Source organism: Calidris pugnax, unplaced genomic scaffold (assembly GCF_001431845.1).
Source record: "Calidris pugnax isolate Ruff unplaced genomic scaffold, ASM143184v1 scaffold103, whole genome shotgun sequence".
Taxonomy (NCBI): Eukaryota; Metazoa; Chordata; class Aves; order Charadriiformes; family Scolopacidae; genus Calidris; species Calidris pugnax.
The window spans coordinates 11,894,292-11,915,914 of record NW_015090990.1 but is presented as its reverse complement, the minus strand read 5'-3'; the positions used below and the strand labels follow the sequence as shown (position 1 = coordinate 11,915,914).

Sequence of the window (21,623 nt, the reverse complement as noted above, 5' to 3'; positions counted from 1 at the left end):
TTCAGTGTGAGATTGAATAACATCTCTATGGCAACTACAACTGTCGCTTACGTAGAAAAATAATATTGCGTGAACATAATAGTCTTACTTCTCTACAATAGGACTTAACAGTTGGATACGAAGAGAAAAATGGCTCTTTTTTTTTTTCCAGTCATGATAGATATTTTGAGACTTCTGAACATACTTTGGAGACTGTTGTCTTGAAAAGGGCTAAAAGGTAGGCAAAAGATAATGAAATAAGAAAATGTTGGATATTGCTAATGTGTGGTCATGCATGGATGTTTAAAATAATCAATTTGGTGGCTGATCAACACCAAATTCTGCCAGCCTGTGTCTTATGGGTGGTTTTTTTTGTGGGCTGGGGTTTTTTTTTGTGTTACTGAAGGGGTTGTTTACACTTACTCTCTACGGTTGGTCCAGTGTTCCCAGTTTCAGTTGTGGATTCTTTCTACTGTGTCATCTATTCCGCGACTACAGATTCAGGCAAACTCAGAATTTCTGGCAAAAAGAAATGTGTCCTGTTTTCAGCTTCTCTTTCTCTCTAAGAGACATCAGTAAATCTTCCAAAAACAGGTAGTGATGCTTTAGAGCTCAAATTTCTTCTGAGAAAGAAGTTTATGGTAGGTAAAGCACCAGAAGAAGGGCTATTTTCATGTTTTCATGGGATGATTAATTCAAAGTTTGAAAATTTCCTGTCCTGAATTATAAAAGAACTTATTGAACATAAACCCATAAACAAGGTATGATGCAATTCTTAATGGTATGAAGTAGCACTGCTCTTCTCCAAAAGCTGAAAATAAAATACAGCAAGAAGGTTTTCTCCAATGTCAGGCGTTCTTGTTTTCCTTTCTGCAGAAAAGCAACAAATTAAATACTGCAGGATTTCCCTATTTCCATCATGTTCTACAGGAGAGATAGTTGAATGATAAAAGCTGGTATTATGAAAACGTTTATTGTTGTTTGTATTGATTTTAATGTTTGTCACTTATTATTTTTCTAATAAGCACACTTGCAAGTGATTATATTTACATTACGGTTTTGTAAACTGTACAAAACCAAGCTTGCTAGCGGTGCTTATTGTTTTAAACTGCTCACAGGTGGGCTGACAAAGCCGAAGGTTTGGGACGGTCACCAGGTGTTTAAATTTAGGAAATAAAGGCGACCTGACGACTAGAAACTGACCAGAAACTGACGGGGGGTGTAAGCAAAGCAGCAGGCGCGGCGCTAGGGCCGGGGTTTGGTTGGAAAGCTGTTGCTTCTGGGACGCGGCTGCGGTACTCCCGGCGCGGCGAGTCTCAGAGGAATGGGGAAAGGCTGAGGTAACCGCCATCGGCCGCCTCTGGGCTCGCCCAGGGAAAACAAACGCGCTGCTGTGCTGCAGGAGGCTGCTTCCACCTGCGGCCCCCCTCGCTGAGAGACTCCCGGGGCCGGGGTGGCGGCCGGGCCGGACCCGCTGCAGCAGCACCCGGGCGAGGGAGCGGGCGGCCCCGGGGGCAGCAACTCGCAACTTCGTGGCGGTTCAACCCTCAGCGGAGTCGCCCAAGACGCTGCTCCCGGGCGGCGGTGGGGCCGCCGGGCCCGGCCCTTCCCCTCAGCCCGGGGAGAGCCGCGGCCACAGGGGAGGGCCGCCGGGGCCGGGCGGACGCATGCGCCGGGACGGCGGGCAGCGGGCGGACCGCCGGGGTCCGGCGGAGTTGGGACTCGCTCGACATCGCTCCGGCCGGAGCGGGGCTGCCGCGCCGCCTCCCTCCCTCCTTCCCTCTCGCCGGCCGCTAAGGTAAGGGGGCGGGCGGTGGCCCGGGGCGCGGCAGGTGCCGGCGGGGACCTTGCTCAATGTCACGGCGAGGAGGAGTTGGGGCGAGCGTTCTGCTCCCCGGGGATGCCCATACGGGCGGCGGGCAGAGCCGGAGCCCCCCCCGGGTCGCTCCGGGCTGGCGGGCAAACTTGTCCGCGGGCGCGGAGCGGCAGGGAGCGGGGGCAGCGGCAGGGAGCGGGCGGCGGCGGTGCGGGTTTCCCCGGGGTTCCCGCCTGCCTCAGCCCGCGGGAGGAAGGGGTTTGTCGCCGTCTCTCGCCCCTGTGCGTTTGTTTGCAGAAAGGATGAGGCGCGTCTCTAAATAGGTCAGGGTCTTCAGCAGTGCATGGGATTTGCGTAACGATTTCTCTTATCTCGGAAAGGTGCGGGGGTTTCTTTCCTGCGCTTCCAGGCTCGACGGAGCTCTCTTTTCCTTGCCTACCGAGTGACTTTTTAAATAAGATAATTGCATGAGCCGAGGCCGGCTTTCTTGTTTTATAAATCACGACGACTTTGGGAAAGGCAAATTTCTTCTGCAAAGGAGGAATTAACCTACATGAAGGAGTTATCCTTGATGAGCTAATTACCCGTGATAAGTGTAAGTGCTTGGCTTCTCAAGCTTCTTCATCACAAGCCCGTGGAAGGTGGTGGCATGCTTAAAATGTTAAACTTTAAGTCCTGGTGGTGCTAATGTTTCAAAGCATGTGAAGGAGACATAGGTACAAAGCTGTGTTTTCTGTGGGTACAGACACGAAATTTCCTTGTTTCAGAGGAATTGCCAGAATATTCATGCATGTGTGAATGCTCAAGTTTGTTTTCTGTTGATTTTTGACTCCTAGGGAACAAACTAGGGAACTCTCTTACTGGGTTTTAAGTCTTCTGGGCACTAGGTCTTTATTGTTAAGCTTGAATGGAAAAGTCTGTAAATAAGAAAGTTGAAGAAATGTGGCACAGTGAGCACTCAAAAGTTTAAATAAATCTTCAAAGTGAACATTTAACTATGGCTAACTACTACGTACAGGAGGGAGATTATAGGTTTGTTTTTTTTTTTTTAACATCCTCTTTGCTGCAACTTCAGTGATGTCTTTCACAAAGTATAAAAATGAGGTGCAAAACAAGCCCTCTATTGCTGACAGGAACATGTAAGTTTTCTTATCTGAACGAAATATAATATGAAGCGGTAGCGTGAAAACCTTAAGTTGAATGAGGATGCGTCTGTGTGATTGCAGTACATGTAGATGAATCATGGCTACTGCTTGTCCAGAGTGAGAGGTGGGATGCTGGTGAGATGCCCAGGCTGGTGAATGCAGAGAGTTCGTCCTCTTTGCAGCTTCTGCCTCTCACGGCTCAGCCTCCCCTTGCCTTGTTGCTTCAGTTCTGAAAAGGAGAAAAAGGTATCTATTTGCACCAGTCCAGAGCTGATGCTAGGCGTGTTTGAATGGGTTATGCTGCTTCTCCTTTCCCAAATAAGTAATCCTGCTACTCCTTCCAACTCACCAGGTCAGTAAACTGCTTGGAGGGAGGGATGGACGAGGTTTTTCTTTATTCTTTTTGGTTGCTGAGGTGTTCCTCTATGGCTGCAAACTTTTTTCTGGTGTTCGATCTCACCAGATGATTTTTCTGTACCTCACACCTTTTCCAGTGAGCAGGGATTGATGTGATAGTGTGAACCCTGAAGGCAGAAGAGAAATTGGGAGTTGTGAAATCGGCCATGCTACTAACTTCTTTTTCTGTTGTTTGATTAAATAATCTATAAGGTAATAAGAAATTAGAAAGGAAACAATCCTCTTGTGTGATATCTTTGCGAAGTTACCGAGTTCCCGTGTTTTTTTTCCCCCAGTGAATGATATAATGGATACTTGGTTAAACTTTATTAACAAAAACTAGCAGGTATCAGGAGATTGTCCCGCGTTGCCTCTTCCTGCGCTGGTGGGAGCTGTCCATCCCCTGCCGGCTCCGTCTGCGCTCTCCCACCGGGGATGGATGTGCTCACACCAGCATCAGTCTCTCTCAACCAACTGTTCTCAACCCCCCCCCCCCCTTTTTTTTTCGGTTCCTGTTCAGCTGAGTTTTAATTGAGAGGATGTCTTCCTACTGGGGTACAGTTGCTCAGGGATGTGGCGGTATGAAAGCAGGAAAAAGCCTTGTGGAAACTAATCTTTTGGGGGAGTGTGGGCTTGTTAGTTAATTAGCTCTGCAAGTCCTTGGATTTCAAACAGCAATGAGGATTGCTGCATAAAACATAACAGATGCTTAACCGTCTTTGCTCTTCAGGTTATCACAAGGGACTGTGGTTTCAGAACATTTGCTTTAAGAGTTTGAGAATTTATGAAATGAGGCATTAGCGTTATTTTAAAAATGAGCATATGGTACAGCTGTGGTAGTCTCAAATCCTGAAACATTTGTCAGGCTGTTGGGATGTAACAGTATGGAACTGGAGGGCAAGGTTCTCTCTGGCGTAGTGAAATAACATTGCAAAGCTTGGGTCACCTGTTGTTAATGGGAAGAAGAGATGACTTTGCAGTCTGAATAGCTTGCTTTCTGAAATTCTGCTATCACTTCATTATATGATTTAAAATCATTGAAATTCCTTGAATTTGTAGTAGATAAATATTTCAGTCCTGTAACTTTTGCACTTCATTCAGAAAATTGTAGTACTTTATATATGCCACCCATCAAGATATAAGCATGAATATCTTGTATGATCCTGTATTACCTCTGATGCAGTGAAGGTAGACAGATGTTTAATGCCATAATATGACAGTAAACAAAAGGGAAATTTGCCCAAATCCATAGATGGCACTTACATCTTTTATCCTCAAGCTGATGGAAGGAATTACAGGAACTTCACTCTCCTGTGTGACTGTAATATCCTTCTAGTTGCGTAGGTTGATAGATTTTTAACTGGATGCTCTGCTTGCCTAACTTTACAGATGCAGTTAAAATATTTGTTGAAGAGCTATTTTCTATGGTTATTTAGCACACAAGTGCAAAATGTACAGCTTCTTTTCAAATGTGAAATTTTTCTTTTTACTGCAGTTTCACAGAGCATGCATGATCTTTCTATAGGAAGTTAATATTTTTTATTATTTAACTAATGACAACATATTTAAAACAAAACAGCTAAAACATTTTGAAAATTCATGTCGTAAGGATTTTAAAAAATATTTTTCATAAAATAATCTGTTTTCTGGTTTTACATAATGCACAGAGCGACCTCGGGAATTACGACAAAAATTGGATCTGCACAGTGCAATCATTTGACATCATTCTACATTGCTGGAGAAAGTGTTGCAAAACAGTAGCTAGTATTCTAATACAGTTACATTCAGTGGAAGCATTTATTATTAAGTAAATGTTGCTTAATTTATGGCATCAATTGTATGTTAGTAAAAATAACAAAATACTTGGTAATTTATTTCGGTATAATATGTTTTTTATCAAGAGAAGGTCATAGTGTTACTCTGCCAAAAAGAAGTGGTTTTTTTTTCTCATTCCCTGCCATACATCACATTTCATGAAGTTGAGCTAATATTTCTAAGAGTGGTGAATCATGCTCGTTAACTTTTGGAATTTTATTGTTTCCTTTCTAGATAAGTGTCTGTCTGCAATAATTCTTCTGAATATCTCAAACATAACATGTAGAATCTTAACACTTATGTTGTACATTCTGCATGCAACTGTGATTTTTCTTATGTATTAGCTAAAGCTGACATTGCTTTCTATAAACATATTAATTGACATGTTAAAAATTCATTAGAGAAACTGAGCAGCTAAGGCTTGTAAAAATAGAAGCCTTGTAAACCAATCTAACTGTATCAGTGCAGTTCCAGTCCTTTGCTTATCAATATTGGTACCTTACCAATTTGTTGCTGTTGAACTGTCAGACAGATCTTGTAATCACAGGTGGTGCTAATACACATCTAGGAACACTAGAACTGCGCTGTTTACATCATTAATGATTATTTGGATATAAGCAAGTTAGAGTGTTATGAGAACATTGCTAATACTTCATTCCTCAGTGAAATTATCCAGTAACACTTTGTTTATTGACAACAACTTTTCTTGGGGGTAAACACTTATAATAAAGAATTTAAGGGAGGGTTTAGCTAAACATGAGTGCACGTAGAAGCTTTAGACAGATAAAGTACTTTTGACCTCAGGTTATATATCTAAATGTTTTTCAGTTACATAGCTTTCTCTGTTTAAGTGTTTCGTAGACTTTAAAATATTGCGAGTCTGCCTTGAACACAGACTGCATAAATAGGTTTCAGTTTGCAGATAGGTGAAACGCAATTTCTTCTGGGGCAGAATGCAGGATCTGCATAATTGTGCATCTTGGTTCACTGTTTTCTAGACTTTTTTGTGGTGACTTTGCTGCGTGACGGGATGGTGGGTTGTGGTATTGGTAAAATGCCGTGATTCTGGAATACACTGAACAGCATTTCATTACTCTTGGCTTTCTGTTGGTGAACTGTTTAGTGCAGACACACCAGTGCTCAAAGTACAGAGGACTTGGGACATACTTGCAACTAAGTCGTTCATTCCACGTGTGAAGTAGGGTAATGTCTCCTAGAGCTCACTGAATCATACTGAGAGGTGTCTCTCAAAGTCTCCTCTTGCAAACGAACCACAAAGCTCAAAGCCAATCCACTCTGTGATAATATCATAACCCCATTACTTGCATCTGTGTGGCAGGGACGGTGATCCTTAAAAGACTAAGGGAAGTCTTGTGGATAAAGGAAGACTCTGTAACTGCTTACTACAGGCACTGAAGAACAATTGTGTACCTGACTGAAATGATAGGGTTAAAGTCAGGAGAGCAAACTAAAATTAACTGAGGTGAACCTTGAATTATTTTGTGACATTAAAACGTACTCCTTTTTTTTCCTGTGTTTTTGTTGTGTTGTTTTTTTTTTTTTTGTTAAATGTGCCTTGGTATTTTTATGGTTTGTGAAGATTTTGGTGCAGCATGGCAGCCAAAATGCTGCCATTCTACAACCAGCATCTTCTCATGCTAAGTGGTTTATAATCGATTTACTTAATGGTGGGCTGGTGTAGTGCTGATTCCCAGCCGAGGATGCCACCTACTGAATCTTTAACACTACTCAGCATTACTAAACTTGTAAGATCTAATGAGTTTATAGCCTAAGTCGTTATGGCTGTAGGCCACGTTGTGTTCTCTGTGTATATTTGTGCAGGTACCAGAAAGTTAAACATATGGTAGGAGATTTTTTTTTTAACAGCTCATGCTGTTGAGTTTTAATTTGACACTTCTCAATACATCCCATTTAAATACAGTAGACTATCAGGTCTCCTTAGTCCTATTACAATTTGATACAATTTCAAAGATTAATTAGTTTAAGGACTAGTGATGTGACAGGAAGCATTACTACAGTAAGCTTCAAAATGGAAGGACAGGAAAAAATAGTATAATGTGATTTTTATGTAACTTGGTTTACACTTTACAGTGTGTATTTTTCTGTATCATAATATTGAGCTTTAAAAATGAACTTGTTTTCATAAGCCAGGGAAAACAGTGCTTTGAGCACAGAGACTCATTATTACGATGTATCCCAAAGAAGATGAGTTTGGGTAAGATATTAAGTAAACACTCTCAAAGTTCTTACCCTGCCCTGTGACTTCCAAAGAAGGTATGGGAACCTCTTAATGGCATTTTATAATGGAAATGCTAATACAAGCTAGCAGAGGAGTACCTAGTCTCTATCTTTGCGTGACTGTACATGACAAAAAAAAATTGAAAAATTGTCTAATCTTTCTTCCTTTGGCCACCTGCTAATAATTGGATAGTGAGTCTTTGGCTTGGAATTGCAAATGCATGTAAGTGCCTAGATGCACTTCATCTTTCTTTTAAAATGAGGTTATTCAATATATGTTACTAATTAAGAAATCCTGTTATAAATCAGTGTCAAAGCTTTACGGAAAAAGATTCTGCCTTTGTCCATTCCTGCAGTCTGTTATCTGCAATGCAGGTGCAGTCTATGCCAGAAAGCTGCATATTTGGTAGATCGTGGGGCCTGTGCATAGTCAATACTATGTTTGATGCTTAACTTAGTTCCTTGTTGATCAGAGAAACAAGAAAACCATATAATAGACATCAAACAGCATTAAGAAAACTTAAGAAAGTTGCAAGGTTAACTATTTGAAAATTAAGAAATGCCAGAAAGTCTGTAAGTCTCAGGTTGTCTATACAGCCTTAACTGAGCCTGTTGCTGTGAATAATCACAAGTCACTTTTGTTTTTTCTTTTTTTTTTCTGTGGGACTCTCATTAGGTTTTGTGCACAGGATAGCTAATGCTTGCTTACTGACAAATGACTTTTCCTGGACCTCTTAGTTCATGGCTTGTCACTCAAAGATTATTCTGAAAATGTGGGCTTTTCACTGGTGCTCAGCCTATAGTAGCTGTGTGCTTCACAAACAGCAAAAAGAAAAAAAAAAAAATCTCTGCAACACTTCCATGACATAAACAAATGGTCTTCTCCCAATATGGAGGGGGAGCTTCAGCACAGAAGAGGGGTCTTCAATGATGTTAGATGCTCAGTTTGAGAGTTGTGGGGACTGGTATGTCAACGCTTGGAATGATGTAGTGTGTGTTCACAGCAGAGCTTCTGTTGCTTTGAACTGCAGCATAAGCACTTCTATAAATTAGAGCTCACAGGTATCAAGTTTGGCTCCCAGAAAAGGCGTGCACAATTAGTGATTGTGGGAGGATTGATTTAAGCAACTTGCCTAGCATTACTAGCAGCTCTGTGGTAGAGCCCAGGCTACAGATAGATTCTGCACTGCAGCACTGAAGTTCCTTAACCTTGAGAGAATCTGTTTCTCTTGGCAGTCTCCTGCTTTTCTTCCAACTTCTACAGCAAATAAGGTAGTTTTTTTCAGGAGGTAGCTGTTCTTGTGACTTCTGTTCATTGTCTTGATTATTCTCCAATCTGTGAGGAGAGGGAAAACATGATCTTGTAATTTAAAGAGCCTATTAGCTGTCTTTTTAAAAAAACAAAAACAAACAACAAAACCAAACCCAAAACCAAGCTATACAAGCTGTAAATTCTTTCCTAAGGAATCATGATAAATCTTGAATTGTTCCTCAGTGCTTTTCAAATGTGTAGATCCAGAACCTGGCTTCTGGAGCTTATGGAATGATTGAAGAAATTCACTTCGTATGACTATGTGGAGCAGAATTAGAGGCTTGACATGATTTGACTGAATTTCACTGGTATTTGCTCAGGTATTGTCAGATCCCAGCCTGGGGAACTTCAGCACGTTCTTTTAGACAGGTGACATGAGAAGCCACAAAACCTTATTATAGACAGTTTTGGCCAGCTAAAATGGAGTTATGACAGTCCCATAAACAGTATGAAAAATGTGAACGGTTCTAACATATCTAGAGAGATATTTGGTGCCATTACCCTATTCTATATAGCATTAAACTGCTCAAAATTAATAATGTTTTCTGCAAATATATAAAATAAATTTTGAAGACGGAAATCACTCTCCTCTTAGAATTACCAGAGACTGCTGTAGCTTTACTGATCTAGGGTTGAATTTAACTAAATCTACTCTACCGGGGACACTTTCTCTACTGCAGGCAGGTGATGGATGCTGTGGAGTAAGTGATATTCCTGAAAGGCTAGGCAAGAGCTGGAATTCTGTTTATCTTTCAAACAGCTTTGAGAAAACATTTCAAGTCAAGTTCTGCTGTCTTTCCTCAGCACGTGGGTTAGTCTCACCAACTCAAGAATGATGCAAAAATAGCTTTAGAAACCAGACTGGAACTTTATGAACTTCAGCAAGTATCAAAGTAGGTTCCACTGGTAATCGGTAATAATAAAAGTTGACAGAACTAATGTCAAAGTTTGATTATATTGTCAACTATGATACAAAGCCCTATTGGTATGTATGGCACTGCAACATAGTTGACATTCAACTCTAAATTTGATGAGTCTTAATTGTCCCCTTCATAATTACAATTTATCATGTAACTCAAATAGAATCAGGAGGAGAAAGCAAGAGGTAGACAAAACAGGAATGCTGTAATGCTTGTTTCAGTGTGTTTGCATTAGCCAATATTTCTGCGTATAACTTGGTGCTGGTTTGTTGGTGGTTCCAGTTTAAAAGAGCTGGAGAAACCTCTGCCGTTGAAGGAGTCTCATTGAGGACTCATGAGTTACCTGTAGCTCTCAGAAGCTTTTCACCTTGCTTGCTTAACTGTAAATTATAATATTGATCAAGTTTTCTGTATTGTAAGAAAGAATTTGAATCGTCTTCTCCATCTGTAAAGTGGGCATCTAGATCTCTTGAGCAAGGGTAGGAAAACTTCCTTCTCATTCAGAGGAAAAGATTTACACATCTGATTTGGCAAATGGTTGTTTTTTTTTTTTTTTTTTAAAAAAAAGGGGTACAGGCTAGCGTTAAACCCCAGATGACATGACGCAGAAGGGCTGCAAGGAGTCTGTAGCCAACAGGAGCATGTGGGGTTTGTAATCTCTACATGCAGCACCGCGGCCGCTTCCTGCCTCATGTGCTGTACACGGTTGATCAGAGCGGTTTTTTTACCATGTGGTTGTGATAACTATGGGAACTGTCATGGGGACTTCGGAGTCAACAGCGTGTTTCCTGCTGAGCGTGGGGGTCTTGGCAGACTTGCTTTTGTACATTACTACCATATAAATGTGTTTGTAATATTAACATGATGTTTTGTGTAGAGCGGTTCTTGTTTTTACAGAGCTGGAGTTTGCATTTTGTGTGACACTGCATCAAAGTTTTGAATGTTTCTGATTATGTATTTTTGAATCTGTTCCTCTCATTTATTATGTCCCTCTGTCATGATGATTCTTCTGTAACACCCTCAAATTCCCTTCATGTCAATGACTTGTTGCAAAAACTGGGTATATTTTGAAATTATTTATAAGGTTGCACTATTTGGCATTGGGCCATGAAAGTATTTTACATTGTTTAAAATGACTGTTTCATCTTGCATTTCTGAATGGGCCAGTTTTTAAAAATGGGTACTAGTTGGTTTTTAAGCATTGTCAGAATCTCTCTAGAATCACAGAATCTTCATGGTTGGAAGGGACCTTTGAGATCGAGTCCAACCATAAAACAAAAAACAACACACCACACCAAAACCAACATCCCACCACCACAACACTCACCACACCCAACAATCTCCAGCTCTAGAGGATGCCCTGAAGTGCCACACCAGAATGCTTATTACAGTAAAAATCCTAGTATGCTTTTCCAAAAAACCATAGGCAGAACTTAAATCACTTATCAGAGTACTGCCAAATGCTTCTTACAGTTAGTAGGATGAAGATGAAAAACTTCCTTGAGAGTGCTTGGGATACGTCAGGTTTGACAGTTGAGGGAGAGTGAGCTGTGGCTTCGTGGGCTGATGGCAGGCAGCCTTGCCTGGGCCCTGCACTCCTGATCATTCTCCACCCTTGCCTCTTTGTTGTTCCCTCAGGCAGCTTAATGCCTTGGTCTTTGGCCTTTCCTTTGGTAGTTTTATTTCTTGACTTTTCTAATTTCTTGACCCCTGTGCTGGCTTGGTAAGCTTAGTATTTGACCTCATTGTGTCTCTGATCCATGTCCCCCTTCCTGATCATAGCCTAGCTCTACAAATTGCAAGAGCTGCTAGCGACTTGCCAAGATACTTGGGATACCTAATGAAAATGTGAATCTTAAGATGCATGCTGCCTCATTTTTAATAAAAATGTTTTTGAGCCCCCTTTCCAGTCAGTCAAGCCTGAAATAAAAGTATTTTTTAAAGATTTCATGTGCCTATTTTTTTGATTTCAGTAGAATAAAAGAAGAACGCTCCTTATTTTTAAAGCTTAGGTGTCAAACCTCTGCATACATTCAGAGTAGAAAAACATTGTTTTTCCTTATTTTAAGGTATTTGATGGGAAATCGAAGTTACTGAAACGGAGTATAAGACTGCCATATAAACACTTGGCTATTCCTTGCAGTTACGTATTGAGGCTGATGAATATGTATATTTTAAAATATATATAGTTAATAGTTACTCTGAGATTAATTCTCTTGCATTTGATGAATTGCCTTAGTAGCTACAATTACCAGGTCACTAAAAAGAAGGTGAAGAAGGAATAAAAATAAAACATATATCCATATCTATAAAAACACTTCAGAGAAAAAGCTCTTGGAATTAGAAGCTCATCCTCAAGCTTTATTTTTATATGGCCTTGCTATAATGGGTTTCTCACCTACTAACGGATGCTCTAGGTGTCGCAGTAATATTATGCATACTTAAAAGCCCACTTGGGTTGTGAGAGAGATATATATATTTCAGTTAACATGTCTGCATCAAATTTACCTCTAACCCTAAAGATCTTTTACCACGTAATTGCATTGACTGAGAAATCAGGAAATAGATTGTGATTTCTCAAGTGGGACATACCTTATTGGCAAAGGAATCCTGTAAATAGCCTGAAGTACTCACACTTCAGTTTAACTGCTAGATTTAGGTGCGTTTGATTAATGCTTTGCCTTAGTGCGCATAAAGGTTTCTTGGGTTGTGAATTTCTGTCTTCAGAAGTTTGCCTAGGAGTTTGCTCTAATTGATTAAGAAATTAAAATTGAATTAAAAAGTTAAGTTCAAAGACTGTATATAAGACTGCACTGCAACACATGTACAAGGCAGAGTTAAGTCTATTATTAAAAAAGAAAAAAAAGGCTGACTCAGGGTTTCGTGGGCCTTCCATGCTAGGAAATGAAACATCATTTCAGACAGTAATGCTCGCCTCTTAGAAGAAAATACATATCTGCTTGAAATGGCTTTTAATAGTTGACAATATTTTATACAAAATATGTCCAATTTTTAAGCACTCAGATATGCAACAATGCAAAATTATATGTTTAGCTGACCCTTTAATTAGCTCTCATTCTGTCTCACATGATTTATAGCTCCATGACTCCTATGTAGAAATGATATATGACTTAATGAAGTGGAAAGCTGGAATGGGCTCACACCTCTCGTTGTTTAATGGTTTCCCTTAGCTAGGTGACTGGAGTGCTGGAGGAGAAGAAAGCAGCCATAAGCATCTTCTCATTTATTATGGCAAGGACGTAAAAGTCCGCGTTGCCGTGACTTATGGTTGTTTGCTTCCTTGTCACATACACAACTCAGTGGAGCGAGGAGGGAATGTGCCTCTTCCATAAAGCATAAAAGTAGCAGGTAAGAATAGAAATGCAGATGCAATCTTTCTTGCTCAAACTTAGTTTAATGCAGCTGTTTCATATATTCAGAATCTAGCTCTAACTTTTTCTTGATACTATAAAAGTACTATTCTAGCATGATTTAATTCCAATAACAAGGTGGAAAACTCTTAGCAGGTCAACTGATTTTGTTAGCTATGGGGCTTTGGGGAGGTTTTTTTAAAATGTTTACTTTGACTGCTAAAGTAACATTTTTGAAGAAAGAGGTAATTTTTTGCTGTATTACTCTTACACCTGATCTTTCTCTAGTTATGTATCTGTTAGGTTCAGAATATTTGTCTTTATAACATCTTTGATAAGGTCGTTCTCATATTCTTATCTACAATACCGTAAACTCAAATTAGTTAATTCTGGATTGTTATTAGATTAGTTAAAGTGGTTTAAGTGTGTCTTCTGGAGCGGGGAGGGGAAAAAAATTCAGGGATATCACAGAAATGAAGTGACTTCAGCTTTGTTTTGACCTCCAGAAATCATTTGGTTTCTATCTGGGGCAGCTGCTTTCAGTAATCACTGGGGGGAGCAATGTGAAATACAGGAGTGGAATGAGAGGTCCTTTATTTTCTTCTGTGCAGCTGCATACTTTAAGTTTGAGAATTATCATCACCTTCTGCCAAGATTGCAGTAACATTACAGGTCTACCTGTCTCTACCATCTGTATGGAACACAAACATACACATTTAATTCTGTATCTGTTGTGATCTATAAGCATTTCCTGCATATTCCAGGAAGTGTCCATTCCTTATTTAGACTGTAGTCCTATACCTATGGAGTCACAGAAGCTAGAGCCTTTGTTGGCTCACATCTGAGAGTTGTGGTCTGTCCTCAGAGATCTGTAGGTCCATCCTTTTTTGTTATCTTTTTCTCCCCTCTGGTAAAGTTTGGATTTACTGCTATTAATCTTCAAAGAACTCTGTGGTACCTTTGCAGTTTATGTGATACCGTCTGTATACATGAACTACTGAGTTTGTGAAGACTGTTACCAACTCCTGTGTTGGGAGACATGGTTTCTAACATGTTTTAGGGTTGACAGAGGGTAATGTTTTGCTATTGCCAGGTGTTTATTCATTAATTATTTAAGGATTTGTAGAATTTACAAGTTCTTTCTTCAAATTTCTGATCACTTACATTCATAAATATTTGTTTGGTATTTGTTGACTTTTACAATCTCTTTTGGAACCAGCAGTCTTTGGGACAGCTGGTCCAGAAATTTTTAGTTATCTGGGGAAAAAATAACACTCTCCTTCCAGGTGTCCTCCAAGCACTGGCAGTGGGTCTGTTCAGGTGGGCTGTGCAGGTCATTGTTGTATTTGTGTCTTTGGCTTCTGGGCATTGGACTGTCGTCATTCTTTTAAATGTCAGTAGCAGAGAAACTGTGACTTGTCCTTTTACAGTTGCAGTTTGTGCTTACTTCATGATTGCAGTTAATGGAAATACAGTATGCAAGGAACTATGCAACCTTCTGAAGTTGTGGCAGATCTTGAGAAATTAGTGAAAAGCAAAGATTACTGCTCTTGGAAAGGTAGATTGGTCCTCTTAAACTCTATTTGGTGTTGTGCTAGCTTGTAATTCCAGAAGTGAATTATAGAAGCTTTCCCAGCACTTCTGAGATTGTTGCAACTTCTCCTGGGAAATCTCAAACAAGCTGTAATTCCTGTTAGACTTTTCAAGGAGACTGTTTTGTAATATGTAATATGTAATAGGCTCAAAGTACAGGAACATCAAAAGCGCCATTTCCAGAGTAGAGTAACGAGTATATGTGCCATTTTCTGAATAATCCTGGAAGTACTTTCTGCCAGAATGGCAAATTTCATATTGCAATCCCCCCCTGCAAGCACTATGTGCTGCTATATAAAGTGATCTGCTTCAGTCCTCTCAAATCTGGATGGAGGTTTTTTAAAGGTTTGTGTCAGGCTTGTGTCTCAGTTGTAAATCAGAATTTTGGTAATGGTGGTGGTTCCTCCTCCTCTGCATGTGTATTAGGTTGCACATTGCTACGAGGTAGGCTGAGCTCACCTACTGAGAGCAGCTCTGCATGTGAATGACAATACTGTAAGAAAATGGACTTTCTCTTTCTAGTTTAGGTCATCAACTAGGAAAGCATTTTAGATAATATTTAGTTAATACCTATTCTGAGGTATTGTAAATAAACATGTTAAGATTTGTGTAAGGTAATGGGTACAGATACTATTAAGATCATCCAACATCTTAATTTTTCTTTGGGAATGTTTTATCCAATTCTGAGTAGGCTCATCCTGGCTTAACTTGGGATATGATCAGTTATATTTTACAAGGTGATAGGTTTTATAGGGACTTGGAATTTTAGTGACACATTTTTCTAGGTAAGAAATATTTATGTTGGTGTATAAGTGAGTATAATAGGGTAACACTGATAATATCTTTATGTACAAAGGTGTTTGTATACTTGCTGTCACCATGAGGTTATAACTGAATAATTCAATTCTTCTTGTTCCTGACTCCAGCATTTTTCAAGGTACAGATACATTGATGTACCTGGCTCCAGTCATGCAAATATATTTGCATCTATGGGTCCCTCCTTTTCTAGGGAGATTGTTTCATGCTCACTGATCCACCTGTGCAGAAGCATTTGTGAGATCAGAGCCTAAGCATATTACTGCTAAATGTAATTAGATGTTAGACTCGCACTGTAGTGCAATTTCTTCCAAGTGTCACCCAAGATTAACTGAAGAACAGGAATGATTGAGGACACTTTAACTGCTGAACCCTTGAAAAACCATTCTGAAGAGGCGGACATTTTAAATTGAGAACTGGGGACTGTGGGTTGTTACCATGTGTAACTCCTTGCTGAACAAGGAATTTTAAAATGTTTCACCTTGCTTAGTCTACTTTTAAAGAATAAATATTTTTTCCTATGAAATAATTTGATCGAAAAGAGGTATCTAAGTATTAGTATGTTGATTATTTGCTGCTGATTTTGTATATCTGATGGTGGTGTTCACTGATAAATTTTTCTTTTTTTTGGTCTATATAAGAAATTTGAAATGAGTATCTAAAAGGCAGGGTCAGTATGATCAAATCAAATATTCTCCTACTTGACTGAAATAGTCTATTAAAATGGCAATCTGTGGACGCCTTACTGGCACTGTTTGGGCTTGCTATGTTTTAGAAACCTTGGGATTAGTGTTTATCTGTCCCATAAAGGACACAAATCATTTAGATTAGAAGTAATCTGATTGTATTGAAGTACAAATTATAGCACAAAGGCCATTCAAGTGGGTTAAGTGACCAGGGTTGGTAAACACCATATGACTGCTGATTGGTCGATGAAAGAGTATTAACCAAAAGATAATGATGGATTTTAATCCAAATCTCTAAAGTGCAACAGCTGTAGTTCCCAAATGAGTTCACTCTCTGACAGAGTTTTAGGACACTAATTTATTTGTTCCCAACTATTTCTCTTGCACAAGAATTAATTTGAAATATAATTCATTATTCCTAGATAGAATATAGCTATTCCATACAACTTGCTTTGATTAGATTTCTATTCTATTTTCAGTAAATGAGTTTGCTGTGATTTTTCTGTGCATTGGAGAAATTGCAGTGTTTTTATTTCAGTGTTCTGCAGTATGCTAGGGTAAATTGTTAGTGTGATTTGGTTTAGGAAAATCAGCTGCTGGTCTTCCTTGTTCATGTCTTTTATCAACAGAGTATGAAGTCTAGCTAAGTATTAAAAAGAAAAAAGGGTGCTTATCATCAATAATAAATGACATAAATTTGTGGTTTGCTTTATTCCAGAGGGTCTATATGTATTTTTTAAATGGGAATTGCATCGTGTAACAATGAATTTATGATATCCCAAGAGTCAGAAGTGGCAGCTGTTTAGGAGCACAGTGTAATATTGTTTAGGGTGTGAAATGAAAAATTTAGGCAGGCTGTATATATTAATGACCTCAGTGTTGGGCCTATACTACTTTTCTTTGGTGGTTGTTGCAATAAGAACTTTGCTAAGTTTCGGGTTCTCTCTTAAATTTTCTCCCCAAAATTTGTGCTTACCCTGAAATATGCATGTTCATTAAAGGAATTAGAAGGAAAATAATTTAAGTTTGTGGTTCCCTGGTCCATGTGTCTATTTGGTTTGGGAATGTCAACAAGAGAACAGATGAAGTGGTTTTAAGTTATCATTTACAGTCCAAACAGTCAGACACAGGAAAATGAGTTAAGGTTCTTTAAAATGATACTGTTTATGTTATCTGTCTTTGTATCTAGAAAATGAAATGTGCATGATTAAACCATTCCTCTATTGTTATTCAGGATTTATTCAGATAATCTAGGTAAGATATGCCCTTGTGGCAGGAGCAGGCATTAGATCAACCTACGTACTATACCGACAGATTGTTTTGAGAGCAAAACAAGTCATGTTTTATCCTTTTGATGTAGACACACCTAATGTTATAGCAAGTATAAGTAGGTATGGATCTTGTCCTTTATATTTACAGTGTAATTCAAAATACAGTCAGGAAAACTTTAGCCGGTACACAAGTTCTTGGTGAACACCTTTGCAGAACTGGGAGGACATTGTTCAGTGTATGTTGAAAGGGGACCTTGAATGCAGTTATGTTAGAGCAGTATGAAATGTCTTTACAAAATCGTAACAAAAACTTGTGACTTACCTCTACTTGGTTTTGGAGTTTATGGAGTCTTTTACTTTAATTTCTTTTCTTCTAAATTGAATAGATACTACTTAGTTATTGAAATGCAGGAATTTTCTCACTGAGAAGCTGGATAAAGCAGTCTTCTGGTAAATGGTAACTATGCTGCAGGTGCTATCTTGAGAGTTGAGTACTATTTGAGCACTGGTTTCTGCATTTGGGTAATGAAATGTCTGTTTTACTACTACTTCACGGAAAGGGTAAAGCAAGAGAATCTGACAAGCTGACTGTATATGTCTTACATGTATGTGTGTGTGTGCGTATGCATGGCCCAGCAGCAGCAATGGGTTATAGCGGTGTCACGTGTAATGCTTGCTCAAGGAGTTGTGCAAGAACTATGTTCTGCCCAGAGTTAGGATTAGATAGACAACAGGATAGAATAACCTGTTAAATTTTGTTTCTTGTGTTGACGGACAAAATGTGGCTTATAACTTTTGACCTTTTTAATGTGGCTTATTGATAGGTGATTAGCTTTGTGAATTTTTTGGTCATTGTAGTTTATGAAGTTGGGCAAACCCAAAGGTGGACGTGAGATTGTTCCCAGTCTTTGTATGCTCCAGTTAGCTTTGGGAATTTTTTGCAGTGTGAGGAATGTAAGTCTGGGCCACAAGTATGCAATAAGAAACTCATGAAAATGTCTTTCCCATGACTTTCTCCTGAGAATTTGTCATGATCCAATGTGAACCTTGAATATCTTTAGAGGTCAAGAGCTCCAGGCTGATCAATACCGGGATATTGTTATGCTGTGGCTAAAGGTTCTGCTTTAGCATCTGCAGTTGCACTGAGTTATAGAGTTAGCCCTTAAGATTCTTCTTTCTCCCTATTGCCTATTTTCTTGTTGTGGTTTGGTTTTGGGGTTTTTTTGCTTATTTTTAGAAGAGATTTTTCATATATCAAAGAGGGGAAAGGGGTATTAAGATACAGCCCCATTTCCTGCAAAATATTTGTTGATCATCTCTAGCAGAGCTACAACTGTCACCTAAGCCATGCCCCAGTTCAAAACATGAGCAGGATTGAGCAGGCTTTCACAGTGTCAGTCTAGTTCATGAAGGGTCTCCAAGACCTCATTGGTTAAAAGTGTTTGGAAAACCAAGCTGCTACCTCACTTCTTAGTGTCAATTTTGTCTCCTGGTCTAAGTTTGGGGTAAAGTCTTAAATGTTAAACACAAATAAAAAACTCTTTCAAAGTTGCTTCTGTAAAATTTAGAATTCTTGAGTTTTTATTTTTTTTCCATTTGTGACCCTTGTTGATAGTGCTCATGATGCTATTTAACTGCTATGCAATTTCTGCAAATAACATTTTGACAAATTGATTATTTTGTAGAGAAAACTTCAGCTACAAAACAGGACTTTCCAAGGGAAGTAGAAAATGTAATTGGAAAATTTGCAGGTGCATATATTTGGAAATTTCTTCTGGAAACCAAGTCCTTCATATCCATTCCATTGCAAGGATATCTTGTGGGATCTCTACGGTCTAGTTGCTTTCCTGTGGCAGATGACAGTCTGTTTCTGCTGACATTTGAAATGGGCTTTCTTTGTTCATATCTTAGCTAAAGACTGATAAATATTTAAAAACAATAAAGTGACATTTAATTGACAGTTTGGGTTGGTGATTGAATTGCCATTTTGCACAAGCTGGATGAATTACAGTAGCTGAGAACTCTCACTGATACTTGCCAGTTATTTAATTGCTATACCTCATGAAACATGATTAAACAAATAAAAAAATTGATTTGTATATGTTTATAAGTATTTTGTTAAATGAACTAGTGATGCCTAACCTTCCTGATTTTTAGGGATAAGGAAGCATTAACATTGCAATTGCAAAACTGATGAGTCCTGATCTGGAGTTCAGGGAACTGGTTTGATTACTGCTCACGATGAGTTCAGACTGAGACAGGTGCAGAGAAGGTTTCTGGCTGGGGAAAAGGAGATCCTGTTTCTTTATGGGGTCCAGAGAAGGGCAACGAAGCTGGTGAGGGGTCTGGAGCACAAGTCTTACGAGGAGAGGCTGAGGGAACTGGGGTTGTTCAGTCTGGGGAAGAGGAGACTGAGGGGAGACCTTATCGCTCTGTACAAGTACCTGAAAGGAGGCTGTAGAGAGACGGGGGTCGGTCTCTTCTCCCAAGTTACAGATGATAGGACAAGGGGTAACGGCTTCAAGTTGCGCCAGGGGAAGTTCAGGTTGGATATTAGGAAACATTTCTTTACTGAAAGGGTTATCCAGCATTGGAATGGGCTGCCCAGGGAGGTGGTGGAGTCACCATCCCTGGAGGTATTTAAGAAACGTGTAGACATGGTTCTTCAGGGCATGCTCTAGTGCCCAAGGTTATTGGTTTGTGGTGGGGTGCTGTGTGGGTGGGTGATGGTTTTTGGTTTGGTGGATGTTGTTGTGTGTTTAGGTGGTGGGTGGTGGTTTGTGTTTTTTGTGGTGTTTTTTTTTTTTTTTTTTTTTTGTGGTTGGACTCGATGATCTCTGAGGTCCCTTCCAACCACTACAATTCTGTCTGTGTGATTCTGTGTCTTGGAAAAAATAGTCTAGGTGAAGTGGGAGGTTGTGGGAACACAGGAGAAGAAGAAACATCTGCCTTCTGATGCATTTATGGACTGCACACACCAGGAAAAGAGGATCTTTAAACCAACAGCCAGCACTGGCCCACAGCAAGTGGCTGGAAACCACCCTGGAAAGCCATGTATGGCAAAATACAGGTCTGATTTTCGGAGCTTTGTCCTGGCTGAGGTACACAAGGACAGGACTTGAAGGTCTTTTTTGTAAGTCTTGTGTTTTTTACAGTCATAAAGCATAGCAGCAATACAGGAGTTGATCCAGTGCATGGCTGAGAGATGCATCTGCCTGGCTGCCAGAAATATTGTCAGCTCTGAACATTCAAAAATTTTGTCAGGTCCTAGATGAAAATTGAAATTGGTTTCTCTTTAATTCCCTTCTAGTTTTTGAGCCTCTAGGGTTCATATTTTCAGTCGTCTCTGCAAGAATTACAGGGATATTTAAAAAGCTGGAGTTTCTAGAGATTTTTATGACTGCATGAGCCATGCTTAAGGAAAATGCCTAATACTGCAAGATAGCATTCTGAAAGCCAGCAGCCCTGAACTGATGAGTGGAATGTCATAAGCAAGAGAGACATCAGATTGAAGTTTTTCTTAAGTGAACCTTTCTAAATGTTCAATGTTTCAAAATACCATGTTTGTGATGTCAACACAGGAGGCGTGTTCAATCCATTGGGTCTTTTAAGGCAGTAAGTTTGTTTAAAACTGTCTTTTAGCAGAAATTGTGCTCGGTTATCAGCTATTCAGCAACATATAATGAGCACAGGTCAACTAGGTAAGCTAGTGTGAGAGAGCAAGGCCTTCATTAGTCAGGGGATCTATCACAGAAATTGTTTATCAAAAGAATATTTTGCATCATGAAGTCAACTGGGACATGCAAAAAGAATATTATTTTTTTATTTTGTAATTAATAAAATGTTTAGGAAGTTGAAAAAGCACCAAATGTCTTCAAGGAATGTGACAGCTCAGACAAGGGAGAGAGATCTACTGAAACAAAGTACAGAAGTCAGCTTTACTGCAATCTTAAAGTTGCAAAAGGCTTTGAAAAGTGAATGACTGGAGAGAAATATCTCATGAGAGTAAAATGGGCTTCTGAAGGATATCTTCAGCTGTAAATGCTAAAGTAAAAGCTTCTTGTTGTGCACCTCAGCATTTTCAAGTGCAAAAAATTTATATTCTGCTCACACTTCCATCTTTCTGGGGGTTATATTTATTTAGAGGAGATTAACAGTCAATTTTCAGTGTGACTGACTTCATCAGAAGTTTATCCCTTTGCAAAATGATGTTTTTACTTTTTATGGGAGCAGTATGCATGAAT

The 21,623-nt window shown here is 39.4% G+C and overlaps 1 protein-coding gene across 3 annotated transcripts in view; it reads left to right on the top strand.

The window, feature by feature from the left end:
* The first annotated feature begins 1,654 nt into the window (after positions 1 to 1,654).
* ZNF385B (zinc finger protein 385B) overlaps positions 1,655 to 21,623 on the top strand; it is a 175,372-nt gene continuing 155,403 nt past the window's right edge. Inside the window, exon 1 of one of the 3 annotated variants that reach the window (XM_014954203.1) lies at positions 1,655 to 1,777. Coding sequence is in view for 1 of the 3 variants with exons in the window: in XM_014954202.1 (XP_014809688.1) it covers positions 3,214 to 3,292 (79 nt within the window). In the remaining 2 variants the exon portion in view is untranslated. Of the gene's footprint in view, positions 1,778 to 2,214; positions 2,391 to 3,182; positions 3,293 to 21,623 lie in introns of those variants that run through there. The other 2 variants (XM_014954204.1, XM_014954202.1) reach the window with 2 other exon arrangements.